This window comes from Thermobia domestica, chromosome 2 (assembly GCF_964235325.1).
Source record: "Thermobia domestica chromosome 2, izTheDome1.hap1.1, whole genome shotgun sequence".
NCBI lineage: Eukaryota > Metazoa > Arthropoda > Insecta > Zygentoma > Lepismatidae > Thermobia > Thermobia domestica.
In genome coordinates this window covers 51983999-51998154 of record NC_137455.1, presented here as the reverse complement: position 1 = coordinate 51998154, position 14156 = coordinate 51983999, and the positions used below count along the sequence as shown (strand labels likewise).

The window sequence follows — 14156 nt, the reverse complement described above, 5'->3', positions numbered from 1 at the left end:
TTCTTCCCATTCTACTAGTTTATAATAATATAATTTAAAGAAAAAAATATGGAAATAAAACGCTAAGGTATTGCAGACTTATAAAAGAAAGTTTGTGCTCACTTTAAAACTGATTGTTATTAGGATCATGGTAGTGGAGTTCTTAATATTACAATGTTAGTATGTACGTCCGTTATTAGGATTACGCAGTGCGACTTATACGGTTGTAATGTTAATATACTTGTATACCAATACACGCTTTCCCCTCATACCTACTCCGTCTATAAATATAAAACTTGATACACACTTTCTTATCCTCTATAGTATTTTTCGAGGTACATTTGAAGTGTGTGCTTTTACCCGGGGCCACTCCAGAGGGGTCCAAAGTTGATGGGTGGTATTTCTGGAGAGAATTTTCCCGACATTTTTCCAGTTTTCCCTGTTCAAGTACGTTAGTTGCCCTCATACATAGCACCTCTGGAAAGCTTGTTTCATGCTGAATAGAATGAACTGTAAACCATGACTTTCAAAAAAAAAAAAAAAAAAAAAAGACAGTGTTGGTTCAATAGCTATTTCACTGCGAGTCTACAATTTTCTTCATACTAACAGGGTTAGTGGGCCTCAGGGTCTCAGGGTCTTACTCCGTTGTCCATGGCACCTAATTTTTTGTGCATGAACATATTTTTGTTTTGTTTATCTAATGAACTAGGTTTGATTCGGATGTCTCCGGATGACAGGTTCATGTCAGTTCCTTGTGAGACTGAAATACACCAGTTAGAACGACACTTGTACACATAAAGCATGGATATGTCGGAAATTCTTTCTGAGCGGTCGACACCCTGTATTTAGATGTATATAGACATATGCTAAAGTTATACAATCTTTTGAGAAAGAGCGAGTCTTATGGAAATTCATATTGTTATATTAAGTTATAGAACACTAACAGAAGGAGGCATAAAATGAAATGCAGTTTTCGGGTAAAAGTCGCTTCGCTTCAATCACTAACAACTACAGGGAATAAGTGTTAATAATTAACACCTTATGTACCTACAAGTAATATAGGCTTCAGTGTTAGGGAAGGGCGCCGATTTTTCTGTAAATTTGGGGAGAGTATTCAGATGCAGAAGGCGTATATAAGGATTTTAAGACAAATTGTATTCAGATTATGCTACGTATTGTATATTCATAAATACAATGCGGGGAGCACCCCCCGTCCCCCACAAGATCGACGGTCTTGATGTTATGACTATATGTGTTACTATTAGGAGTATTTGTGTGATTGTTACGAGTATGTGTGTCACTGTTAAGAGCATATCCCACTGTTAGGAGTGTGTTACTCTTAAGAATAAGTGTGTCAATGTTTGAAGTATATATCGCTGTTAGAATTATGTATGTCACTGTTAGAAGTATTAACGTCACAGTTAGGAATATGTATGTCATTGTAAACAGTATGTGTCATTGTTAAGAGCGTGTGTGCCACCGTTACAGAAAGCAGACAACAATAGATATAATCTTGTATATTTTTCATATAAATTATATAAATAATGAAATATTGATCTATTGTAGCATAATATAAACTATCAACTATATCAGATTAACAACGAACAACGTACTTTTAGCGCCACAAATATTAGTTTCTTCCCAGTTTTTTTCCAAAATCTAAACAACATTTATCCTGAACTAGTGTTCCTTATGAGACAAGAGGACAAAATTTTTCAGACGAGATTCGAAACGAGACGAAGCTCTTAACAATAGAAATACATATACTTTTCGAGACGAGAAAGCACTTGCACTTCATCTTTTCGAGATGAGAGAGCTCCCCCCCCAAAAAAAAAATCTAGCCTCATGGTCAACAATACGTTTAAAGATTTTATTATCTTCAGTTTGATCGATTAATGTGTCTTTACACGTGTATTTTTAGACAATACAGTAAACAAGAAACGAAAAAAATAAGAGTTATTCACAATTTTAGGTTTTATCGCATACTCTTCCTAGAGTCATAATGAAACGCTTGATTAAACCTTGCATTATCTGACAGAGTATTCTGACTACCTCAGGCTACCTTTCTATCTATCTAAAGAATTAGATACCTCTGCTTGATGACTTCGTCCTAAAATGATTTAAACTATGCACACTGTTGTTACAGCCCATTATTTTTTAAATTTTTTCTACTCGTTGATATTATTGGTAGAATATATTGGTGAGGCTGTGAGATTGGCATAGCATGTCTTATGTTATTACTTGTTAAAAATGAAGATTTTTACAAAATATTTCTTTCAGTGGTTTTCTTGTCTGACATATTATGCAACACTGTACCTGAATAAACATTTCAAAAGTGTTATTTCCTATTTTGTTGCCAAGAACTAACTTACTGCAGTGACGATCAAACAACATTTTTTTGCGAATTTTGAAGATTTCCAATATTTAATTTCTCTCGTAAATGATATGAAATTCATTGTTCTGTGAATATAATTTTTCTAATAATTTTTCTTAAGAATTGTATTTTAATACCAAATTTAGCTATTCATTAGAAATAACATGATCGAAAACAAAATATTACACAAATTCTCAAAATCGTGCTGAGGTAGTCATAATTCCCCGCTTGGTTTAATAAAGGTGTCGGAAAGCTTAGGGTTAAGTTATGTTTCAGAATGAGTTCCATATTAATAGGTGAAGTGATTGGCGTAGAACATTAATTCGTAGGTTTACAAAAAGATTCATTTTTGTCGAATTTCTCAAAAACTACACATGAGAATTAACATTTATCCTTATCATTTTGTTCAGCTTGATAAGATTTAGTGTAGCCTATATGTCTCATCTTTGTACAGGGTGGTTCGGAAGTGGGAGTACTCCTAATTGATGTTTTCTGACGGTTTTAGGTTTTACCCACATTTGTTTGGTAACATTGCTTGACATTGTCTGGCAACATTCCTATCCATGTTCACTTCGCGATTCACATGCGCAATTACCTGGATCAGACGTTTCCTGGCAGCTTCATTGAAAGAGGTTGTGCATCTTCACCAGCGCCCTTTGCCTGGCCTCCAAGAAGTCCAGATTTGACATCACGAGACAATGCTCTCTAGGGTTTCATAAAGCAACAAGTAATAAACACTCGATATCACACAATGCAGGAATTACGAGCAGCTGTGGAACATGCCTTCACTCACGTGACCCCGGAGTATCTCTGAAAAACATCTGCTGGAACTTGGAGTAGAATTCAGCTGTGTTTCGACATGGATGGTGATCATACCGATGTTTATGACTCTTAAGACTTCAAGGTAACTGTGTACAGACACTCTACCATAACTAACACTACACTGTTGAAACTAAAAGGGGGGTACGCTCACTTCCGGACCACCGTGTATACTTTTTTTCCCGCTAAACACTAATATTATAGAGTTTATTTATTGAAAGGAAGCCTACAGATGTTACACATAATTACAGTGTTCTTACTCATATTTATCTATCTAGTACTTTGACGGTACAACATAGGGGAGGAGAGGGAAGATTATATATATATATATATATATATATATATATATATATATATATATATATATATATATATATATATATATATATATATACAGTGTATATATATATAAATTAAATAAAACTTAGTAACTCTTCAATCACGAGACCGATCTCGATCAAACTCGTCACATAAATGAGATTTGGTCCCGGGATGGTTTTTATTAGTTTACTTTGACGTTGTAACTTAGGGGAGGGGGAGGTGACATATATAAAAATATATACAAATTAAAGTGATTACGTTTGTGACTTTAATAACTTTTAAACCACCCGACCAATCTCAATCAAATTGTTAACATATACTTATGAGATTCGGGCTTGGAATTTTTTTTTGTGCTTTCTTTATCATTTCACTTTGACGATACAACTTAGGACAGGGGGCATGTATTTTTAAAATAATCGAAAATGACCATTATTAGTTTTCCGGATTGGTGAGATGAACAGTGACACTTCCAATGCTGTTTAAATCCAAATTCAGCCCCGCAACTTGAGGAAGGATGATATATATATATATATATATATATATATATATATATATATACATGATAAAAATGAGCAATATTAGTGTCGAATTCATAGTTTTCGGGATCACTGAGACGGACAGTGATACTTCCGATGCCGTTTAAGTCAAAATTTAGCCCTTTATGTCCAAAATGAAACGTATTCCCTGCGTACGAAGAACAGGTATTCTGCTAATTCTTATATTTACATCATTAACAAGTTGGCTTCGTTTCACAATGTGAAACCATTGTATGCTTCCAAACTATGCGAACTAAATACTCAAACTTGAAGCAGTAGGCCTACATCTATAACTACTCGTTACAATTGAGCAATAAAATCAAAGAGAGAACTTGTTTTTCGGTCGCTGAATTCATATCAAAAAGGTATTACTCGGTATCTCTTATGTTTTTGCTCTATGAAGATTAATATTGAAACCGCAAGTGATAATATGATGTGTATCACTTCCGGATACAATAGGGAAATAAAATTCGACATGAAACATGTTCTTGCTGAACTGAATCCATATAACAAAACTTCTTGCCTATATCTATTTCTGTTTTATTCATTATGCGACCAGTGTTATAACTGGAAATTGTATATTTTTCACAACTTCTGGTTTCAACAAATGAATAAAGCCGATACAAAACTCATTTTCAAGATGCTGATACTGTGTCCAAAAAAAAAAAAAAAAGACCACTTTTTGCTGTATCTTATACAACTTTCGCTTTTTGGAAGTAATCCTTGCACTCATAAGTACTCGTAATTTTCAACCACTTCCGGTTTTGGTAGAATATTATAAGTGGTGATGGTATGCTTGCTTGAGCCGCTAAATCAATTGAAAAAACAGCTCATCGCTATTTGTTATTGTTTTGTTCTATGGCGATAAACTTTGAAACCGGATGTGATTGATTTCTATCCCTTCTGATATTAATAAAGAGTTAACGAAGGACATAAAATATATTCTTAGATGACAACGAAAAAACATTTCTCTACAGGGTGACCCAAAAGTAGGTATACACCCTTGTATTGATCAAGTATAACATTCTAGTGTATGGGTTTATTTGCTTCAGCTCTTCCGAGCTTAAGATGTAAGGAAAAAGACATTAAGAACAAATAATAAGGAAACTAGGTCTATCTAATGGATTACAATAAGAAATGATATAAAATGCAATGAGCTGATAAGTGCGGTACTATATACGTTCTTTTGGGCCACCCTGTGTATCTCTTGCTGTTATTATTCTGATACCTGTCCACAGATGGACAGACGGACACAGGAATGGATACAATCGTTCTATAAGACTACCAAAGTATAATAATGTATTTTTTGAATCCCTTTGCTGTGTCAAATATAGTATATCAACAGTCGAAATCCATTGTTTTACAATGCATTGTATTCGTGGGTTTTCTGGGGTACTTCCGTTTCCTCTCACCTGTTCATTCCACAAATTCTTCCATTATCATTCACTTACCTTAATCATCGTCTCCTTTAGCTTAAAAGAACATAATCATGGAATGTTAATCTGAAATATTTAATTTCACTTTCATTTTTACAATGCTGTTACAGCATTTTACAATGTTGTTGACGGACGCGAAATTTTCCATGTCGGCGAATATTGAAGGCAATTTGTTGTGATTTTCTAAGAGTAAAGAAAAGTATTTTCTTATTTCTTGCATTAGATGACGCTTGTGTGGTGTATCAATATTTACGAATAAATATAACGCCATTAAGTGTTTTACGAGTTTTTAATAATGGCATTTTATTATGAGCTCATAGATTGGAATAGGGTTTAAATTTTTGGAGTCAATTCTGTTTGTCTGTATGTGACAAATCTGAGAAATTCAGTTTGAAATTATTTACTGATATTGTTTATGAGTGTGCGGATTCCATACCGTTGATGCACATTCTAATTTTGTCCTGACATATGCAAAATATGATATTTTAAACGTGCTTAAAATATATAAAACGATAATTACGTTTGTTGTACTGTTTGATTGTGAAACATGGTCACTTACTTTGAAGGAAAAACATAGGCTGAAATATCTGCTTGAGAATAAAATACTGAAGTGAATATTCGAACCCATTCGGACTGGAATGGAAAATGGCAGAAACATCATAACAAGGAACAGTATAATTTAAATAACGTTTACCTAACATTATTAAGTTGATTAAGTCTAGGAGGCTTAGGTGGACAGGTCATGTAGTCAGACTGGAAGAAATTAGGGACGCTTGCAAAATTTTAACTGGCAAACCCAATCGGAGAAAGACCATTAGGAAGACCTAGGCGCAGATAGGAGGTCAATATTAAGATGGATCTCGCAGAGATAGGAATACAAATTAGAAACTGGATCCAGTTAGCTAAGGACAGAAGTCAATGGAGAGCTTTTGTAAATGCGGCATTGAACCTCCGAATTCCGTAGGCTATAGAATGAGTTATTCAGTCAATATTTTCAACATACGACTTGTTTTTACAATCGTTTCCTATTCTATTAATAAATCCAAATGCTTTATTTATTTATTTATTACTATTTGATCTACATGATGACTAAAGAGTCAAAAAGAGCAGTGCTTATTCCTATATTGTGAATCACCTTAATAGAATGTGAGTTGTCTTATTATTCTTTAAAGTTGTTAATATAGAATATCCTAAAAACATAAATAAATATAGAAGCAGGGCTAAAATAATATTTAGTAAGAAGTTCATAAATGTATTAACTCTTTTTTTGCACGAATTCATTTTGGTCGTGTTGAAATTACTTTTCTTCTTTCTTTCTTTCTGCATTACGTAGATAAATGTAAATAATATCCAATAATATGATTTTTTAAAAATGTTTTTACTTGAGGTATCAAGTCACAGGATAGATGTCATGGTTGTTTTACACTAGTGAAAACAGAGTTTAGTGTCAATATCAGCTGAAACCAGTGGTATGGAAGATTGTGAAACAATGATTTTTTTAATGTTAAGAAAACAAAAAAAAAAAAAAAAAAAAAGTGAAAAAATTTACAAGTATCAAATGTGCACGTTTTGTCCTTTCTGTATGCTCTCTGACGCTTTCAGACACTCTCTGTCCGACCTATACCACTAGACGAAAACTGTGTAGTAGAAAGCTTAACTCCATTGGTGCCACATGGCATCGGCGTGCGCTATTCGCTAATATACACATTTTTAAGAATATCATTATTATTGTTATTGTTATTGATTCACTATGATGCCAATTGGCATAAGCATGCATTTTAGAGTTAAGAAAAATTATATAACTATGTTTATTGTGCTCTCTTGAAACAATGTTTACCATGCTTACCTTTAAAGCACGTTATCCCGGGTTTGATTATCAAAGGAAGTACATAAAAGTCAATGTTGATCCTTCATCATGAGGCAATTGGGAAGCAATTTGAATTAAAAGTTGCGAACTAGAAGACCAGAAACAACGGTAATAAACTAGAAGGTAATGTTCTGACTATACATCGCTCAATCGAAAGCATGCAGGCAGACTATAACCTTTCGTAGGTAGTAACTCTAGTATAGTTTTTTTTTCTTTCTTTCTTTAGCTTTTTTATGCTCATCTGGTAAGGTACGCTTTTATCAATCATTATAATGTTAATTTCAGAATCAGATTTAGTGATAAAGGAACAGGTTTAGTGGTCGTTCTCAAATGATTGATTAGAAAATAATAATAATAATAATAATAATAATAATAATAATAATAATAATAATAATAATAATAATAATATAATGTAGCTCTTAAAAAGTTTAGAAGGCAAAATAATTAAAAACATGATATTGCAAATGTAATTCTTGTTTCCGTTTTCCGGAAAGATCTAATTCAAAACGTAGATAAATCATTGCTTCTTCATGATTCATATGATATATGTGAAGAAAAAAATAGTTGTTGTACTATTATACATTATTTAATTATTTGAATAGATATCTGATTGATACACCGCTAGTAAACGATTTAACACATTAAAAAAAGCATTAGATTTTATATTGAGTAAAATGGTTCATCTTAAAGCATTGGTTTATTACGTTGTATCTTATCTATCTATATCTATATAAATAAATATGATAGTGACCATGTTTGTGACTTAATAACTCTTAAACCACGCTACCGATCTCGTACCAAATTTTCAACATAGATAAAGTTCGGGCCTGGGATTGTTTTTATCATTTTATTTTGACAGTACAACTTAGGAGAGGGGAGAAGGGACATATATATATATAAATGATCGAAAAATTGACCAATATTAGCGTCAAATTCATAGTTTTCGGTGGCGCTGAGATGAACAGTGACACTTCCGATTCTTTTCAAATCCAAATTCAGTCCCGTAATTTGGGGGAGGGGAAGATATATATATAATGATTGAAAATGATCCATATTAGTTTCGAATCCACAGTTTTTAGGGTCACTGAGATGAATAGTGACACTTCCGATGCCGTTTAAATGCAAATTCGACCCACAATTTTAATACCTAATTTTTATTTATATACGTTACTTATTATTTTCTGATTTTTCATTGTATTTTCTTTGTTTCAATTGATTTAATTTTTTTCAACCCAATGATTCGGCTAACTGACGCTAGTACATATATATGTATGAATGTTTGCTTGAAGAATCAACTTTCTGTTCAGAAATATATAACAATAAATACATTGTATATTTACGATAATATGTAATACGTATATTTACGATATATTATATCTATATATATAAAAGAGAACGCACAAAATCCTTTGTCCGCTCATCACGCTAATACGGGTGAACCGATTTCTTTCATTTTTGGGGGGTTGTTAGGATTTGGACGCTAGATGGTTTTTATCATATCACTTTAATTTTCAATTACCAGTGTCTTGAGATAATTGACCAATCAGGTGTAAATACGTAGAAAAAATCCTTTGTACGCTCATCACGCTAATACGGTTGAACCGATTTCTTTCATTTTTGGGGGGTTGTTAGGATGTGGACCCTAGATGGTTTTTATCATATCACTTTAATTTTCAATTACCAGTGTCTTGAGATAATTGACCATTCAGGTGTCCATACGTAGAAATCCTTTGTTATTAGTTCATCATAGGTATAAAAATAAACGTATTTATATGCAACCCGCATGACCCTGTGACTCGGCGGGTTAACATAACTAACAGGCGCTATAAATCACTTGAAAGCGTAAAAGTAAAAATTATCTAAGTAACAAAGTTTATTGCGTTCCGGGGTGACCGCAGCGAAGCGGGGTGAACGCTGCTAGTATGTAATAATAATTTAACACATTTATAAGACACATTGCCGCAAGGTTGATTTTATTAGCGTAACCGGTATCTCAGCAATGATACTTCAGTATTGTTACACGCAAATAAATTACAAGATTTTATCATTACGGGTTACGTTATTAATGATGTATGATATTATTTTTAATTTTAAGTTTTAGTTTTTTTTTTTTTTTTTGTTGGAGAGGGGTGTATTGCGAGAGATACAATAACGGAATTTTATAATTTAAATTTGAATGAGTTTTAATACGGTTTAAATTTTGAGTGTGAAATTATGTGTTTCTCAGCGAATTGATTTATGCACTTGAAAAGCCTAATACAAACAGATTTTTTTTACACATACTTGATTGATCTTAATGATAACGAATATTCAGTTCAGTATGTCTGTGCCAACTTTTCGTAATAAGGTCAATTATGTAAGTAAAACTGTCATCAGCGCATAAGACAAATCCACAAACATGATTGCATAACAAAGTTTACAACTAAAGTTAGTTTTGTGTTTTCTTATGTTATATAAACTAAAATAAGAATTAAATTTGATTTGAAACAAAATCTAAGATTAGTACTACTACTCCATTAGTATGTACGGCTTTTTATTTTTAAGTACACCAATAAGAATTACATCTATGCCATTGTGAGTGTGTTCCTTAGTTTGTTTAATGGTTTATTTTATTTTATTTTATTTTATTTTAAAGTTACTTTCTTGAATGAAATTTATTGAGATAAATACTTAAATTGAAAATTACATTTTGTTTTTATTTGAAACTTGTTTCACCTTATACATAACTGTTTTTTCTATTCATATTAGAATATATTTGTATTTTCTCTTCTATTCATATTAACATTAACTGTTTTTCTATTCATATTATAGTTGATACGATATCTCTCTTAAGTCATTCTACTTCTGAAATTTGCTCTTCAAACAAAGGGGAAAATAGTAATTGGTGTAATACTATGTATCTAGAATACAATTATGTAATTTTTGTGTCTGTGGGACTCATTTTCTTCAGGTCAGTTTTTTTTAAATATTCCCATCATGACGAAAACATGAAAGGGAAAGTCACAACCGACCCACATACACAACACACGGGGAAAAGAAGGAGAGAAAAGCAATCAAGAATATGGAGTTCTAATCAAATCAGTCGACTCATAATCAGTGAGAGAGAGAGAGAGAGAGAGAAAGAGAGAGAGAGAACGAAAGAAGACCAATCTTTATAAGTGCATGCTCTCATGAAAATAATATCGGAAGAGAAGAGAGCAAGATAGCGAAGTAGTGTTCCCCGTCCGGCCGGATAAAAGGGATGGAGATTCAGTGTTTCGGAGATTTCAATGGGGGTGTCTCTGTATGTGTTTGTATATATCTATCTATATAAATGTGTATGTGTGTAGAAGTTCAGTAGGTTGTGTTGTGTATGTGTGTGTGTGTGTGTGTTTGAGTGAGTGAGAGTGGGAGGGGGGTAGACACAAGAGGGGACTAGGGAAAATGTTTTGCTGGTGGTTGAATTTTAAAAATACAAGACGAAGACTCGCCAGAGGATCAAGGTAGGTGAGTCAGAAGGGCTGTCCAGAAACGAGTAAAACACAATAAGGTGTAAAAGCAGCTTGCAGCAGTCAAATTGAAGTTAGTTTCTTATTAAAAATTCCACTGATGTAATATTAATTTGTGTGTGAATTTTCTATTAAGCTACATGTGAATAACGACAAATATTTCTCGAAACATGTTTGTTTTAAAGATAAAAATATCACTTACCTTCAAGTGACTTGTTCCGGCTCAGAAGCGCCAGAAGGACGTCCGGATTCGGCGGTCCGTCTCCTCCCTGTTGCTTGGCAGTGACTATCGGCGGTGATCCTGCAGCCTGCCTTACCGCGGCGGACATGAGTTCGTACCCCGGTGGAGACAACGTGACACTGGTAGGTGCCCCAACAAGCTGATGATGGTTGTACAGGCTTGGTGGTGCAGGGAAGAGCAGCCCGCCCTGCTGATGATGGTCACCAGAGGACGACAGGCCGCACCGAAGCCCTGTCGGGAAGCAACAGGGGCAGCCGTTGGCAACAATGGTCGTTATGGTGGCGGTTGTTACGAAATCCGATTGTTAAACTGTTTCGGTGTTGGAAAATCACTTCACGATGGACGTGTTTTGTCAATTGTAGTGGTGATAACTGGAAATTTTATTGTTGACGGAAGTCTAATTCCCAGGCGCAAATGTTTGTTCTCTCAGAAGTCCTGGTATCGGGTCACCTTGTACAATCCGCTTCTATCAGTTGCTTTTGTTCTTCTTGTTGTTGTTTTTGTTGTCGATGATTCTTGTGTCGTACCTCACAATTTTTTGTTGTCTCCATTATACACATACAAGAACCACAGCCATGAGAACACATACATGGAACAAATACATGGAAATACACACACATATATACACGCGCCACCACTTAGCATCAAAATATATATCGTTTATACACTGGAAAATACATGCGTGCTGTTTGTTAGAAATCCCTTGGGGAAGTAATCAGTAAAAAATCAGTACGATATTAACTAACTTCTCCGAGTTTCATATGTGTTTTTGTCCATCGTTTTCACTAATTGGATACATGTAAGTGTATATTCCTGTTATGTTATATGCTCGTCTTGAGTATGTGTGTGTTATTATTAAAATATGGGTAGATAGTTCTCGTGTGAATTTATGTGAGTATATATGTAATATGGGTGTTATGAATACGTGCTTGACTGTAGTAGACAAGGAAGAGGGGGGTGAAGAGTGCAGGACATACACCCACAGAGAGAGGGGGAAGGATAAGAGAGAAATATACGTGTCAAAATTCGTATGTGTGTGTGTGGATGTATGTATTAATATCCATTCGCGCACGTGTAGTTATGGGGTAACGTTAATGTGTTGTACTTCATATATAGAAAAGTTATACGTAGGATTCTGCTTTCTTTATCTTTTCTCCTTTTGTTTTTCTCAATGTCGTTTCTTCTCTTTTTGTTTGTAACTTCCGGTTTGTGTTTCTCTGTTTTAAGTGTTTGTATTTTTGTTTTCTTTTCTGTGTGCGTGAATCTTACAAAAATAATGACACTCTCCTTTCCTGCTAAGATGACACGACGGATACGAAACGAAAATTTTTCAATTCGTTGTACTAGAGAATTTTTTCCCCACGCCGTGATGACGACGACTACGGCAACGACGTTGATGACGATGATGATGATGATGATGGTTTTGAAAATCTTTCCGGAAAGCGTGTATATCGAATTCAGCAAAAGAGAGAGGACATCCCGCGCTTAAGGGCCAAGAGATCGCGGCAGTGCCACACCCCAAAAAGCACCACAACACAAACCCCCTTCGCGCGCGCTTTAATTTGGATAAGTGCACCGTGATTCAGCCACCAATAAAAAGAGGAACGTCACCCTCTCCCATTATTGACTATCAGTCTTGATTAGTAGACAGAGCGCTGGATTGCGTCACGTGGCCTGTGTGACGTCACGCTACAGATCCTGCGCTCTCGTTGGGTGAGTTGGAGACCCGCCATCGACCAATCCCTCTCTTTCATATCCTTCTCTCTCTATCTTTCTCTCTCTGTTCCTACGTACGTATGTATGTATGTATATGTACGTATGGAATGTTCTCTTCTGTCTCCCCTCTTGCACTGAAATTGTGGATCTGTCCTAGGGATCTCGTGTATTGACTGATATCCCGCCGCACCAGACCATCAAATTCTGAAACATAGGTTGTCTGCTTGAGCTTTTATCATACCAGTACTTTAAAAAGAAAAATAGCGGGAAAAATATCCTAAAGCGATTCGAAATTTAGTTCCAAAATGACGTAAGGAATACAGCACACTGTATACACGATGTTTAATTAACCAGTAAAATTCGAATACTCCTGTTCCTTTAGTTTCATTAGTTTATGAATTAATTCAAATTACCTGACTTATCAGTGAGATAGATAGTTCAAAGTGAAAGCTATCCAAAGTTGTTACGGTTTCTTATCCTTTTAGTCTTACAACATTGTATTTTGTTTCCTCAAGTATATACCGGCGCCATCTTCTTTAATTTTTTGATTCAAACATATACTTTAATTCTAAACTCTAACGAAAAAATCTTAAAAAGTATCAATTCAAAGGGAAAGTGATAAATATCCTTGATAACCAAGTACAGCAATGACAAAAGGGTAATTGTTCGTGTTTTGTTTTCTTGAAACGTTTTGTGACGCAGAAAGTAGACATTTTAGTAATTAAATTTTGCTTTAACAGTAAAAGTGGGCACTCAGTGACTTAGGAGCTGATCTTTCATTTCTGGTGTGATGGTTTCTGATCTATGAGTTTTTAATATAGAAATTTGTGTTCTGGAGTTCGTTGTTTAGTAATATCTCTAGTTCTTCCAACATTGTCCAGTTGAACTTATTTCCGTACAGAATATGATAACCGATAATCCTTCTTACCAATTCTAAAAATTCCATTGACTTTCAGTTTTCTTATGTTCTTTGTTCAGATAATACTGTATTTGTCAAATTTCATTCCATGTAAGAACTGCGTTCTTTTTCTCTTTCTTTCGTCCATTCTACTCTTTTGTTTCATTTTCTTAGTTGTTACTTTTTTTCGTTTCTCCTATCATACTTTCGACCGTTGTTAGTTGTGATTCAAGTCGACCGTCGTCAGTAACACCAAAACTAAGAGAAGCTGATAAACGAAACTGGTGTTCCACAACAACTTATACGTATACCAACATAACGAGACTTTAGTTAATATAGCAAAGAAATATTTACATTGTTTAGTTATAAGGAAAGATAAATGTTTGAATTAAAGAAAACCAAGAGGGGGAAATAAGTAGCCCGGGAAATAAGGTAGGCCAAGAGGATGCTTCCTTTTTCTTCTATGAATAGAACAAAAGGT

At 34.3% G+C, this 14156-nt stretch overlaps 1 protein-coding gene across 4 annotated transcripts in view; it reads right to left on the bottom strand.

Annotated features, from left to right (window-relative positions):
- Nucleotides 1-12650, bottom strand: part of LOC145672109 (LIM/homeobox protein Lhx3-like) — a 345528-nt gene extending 332878 nt beyond the window's left edge. Inside the window, exon 1 of one of the 4 annotated variants that reach the window (XM_081741393.1) lies at nt 11023-12650. In XM_081741393.1, the coding sequence (XP_081597519.1) occupies nt 11023-11149 (127 nt within the window). In that variant the 5' untranslated portion in view covers nt 11150-12650. The remainder of the gene's footprint in view (nt 1-11022) is intronic. The other 3 variants (XM_081741411.1, XM_081741402.1, XM_081741421.1) reach the window with 3 other exon arrangements.
- Between the last annotated feature and the right edge of the window lie 1506 nt (nt 12651-14156).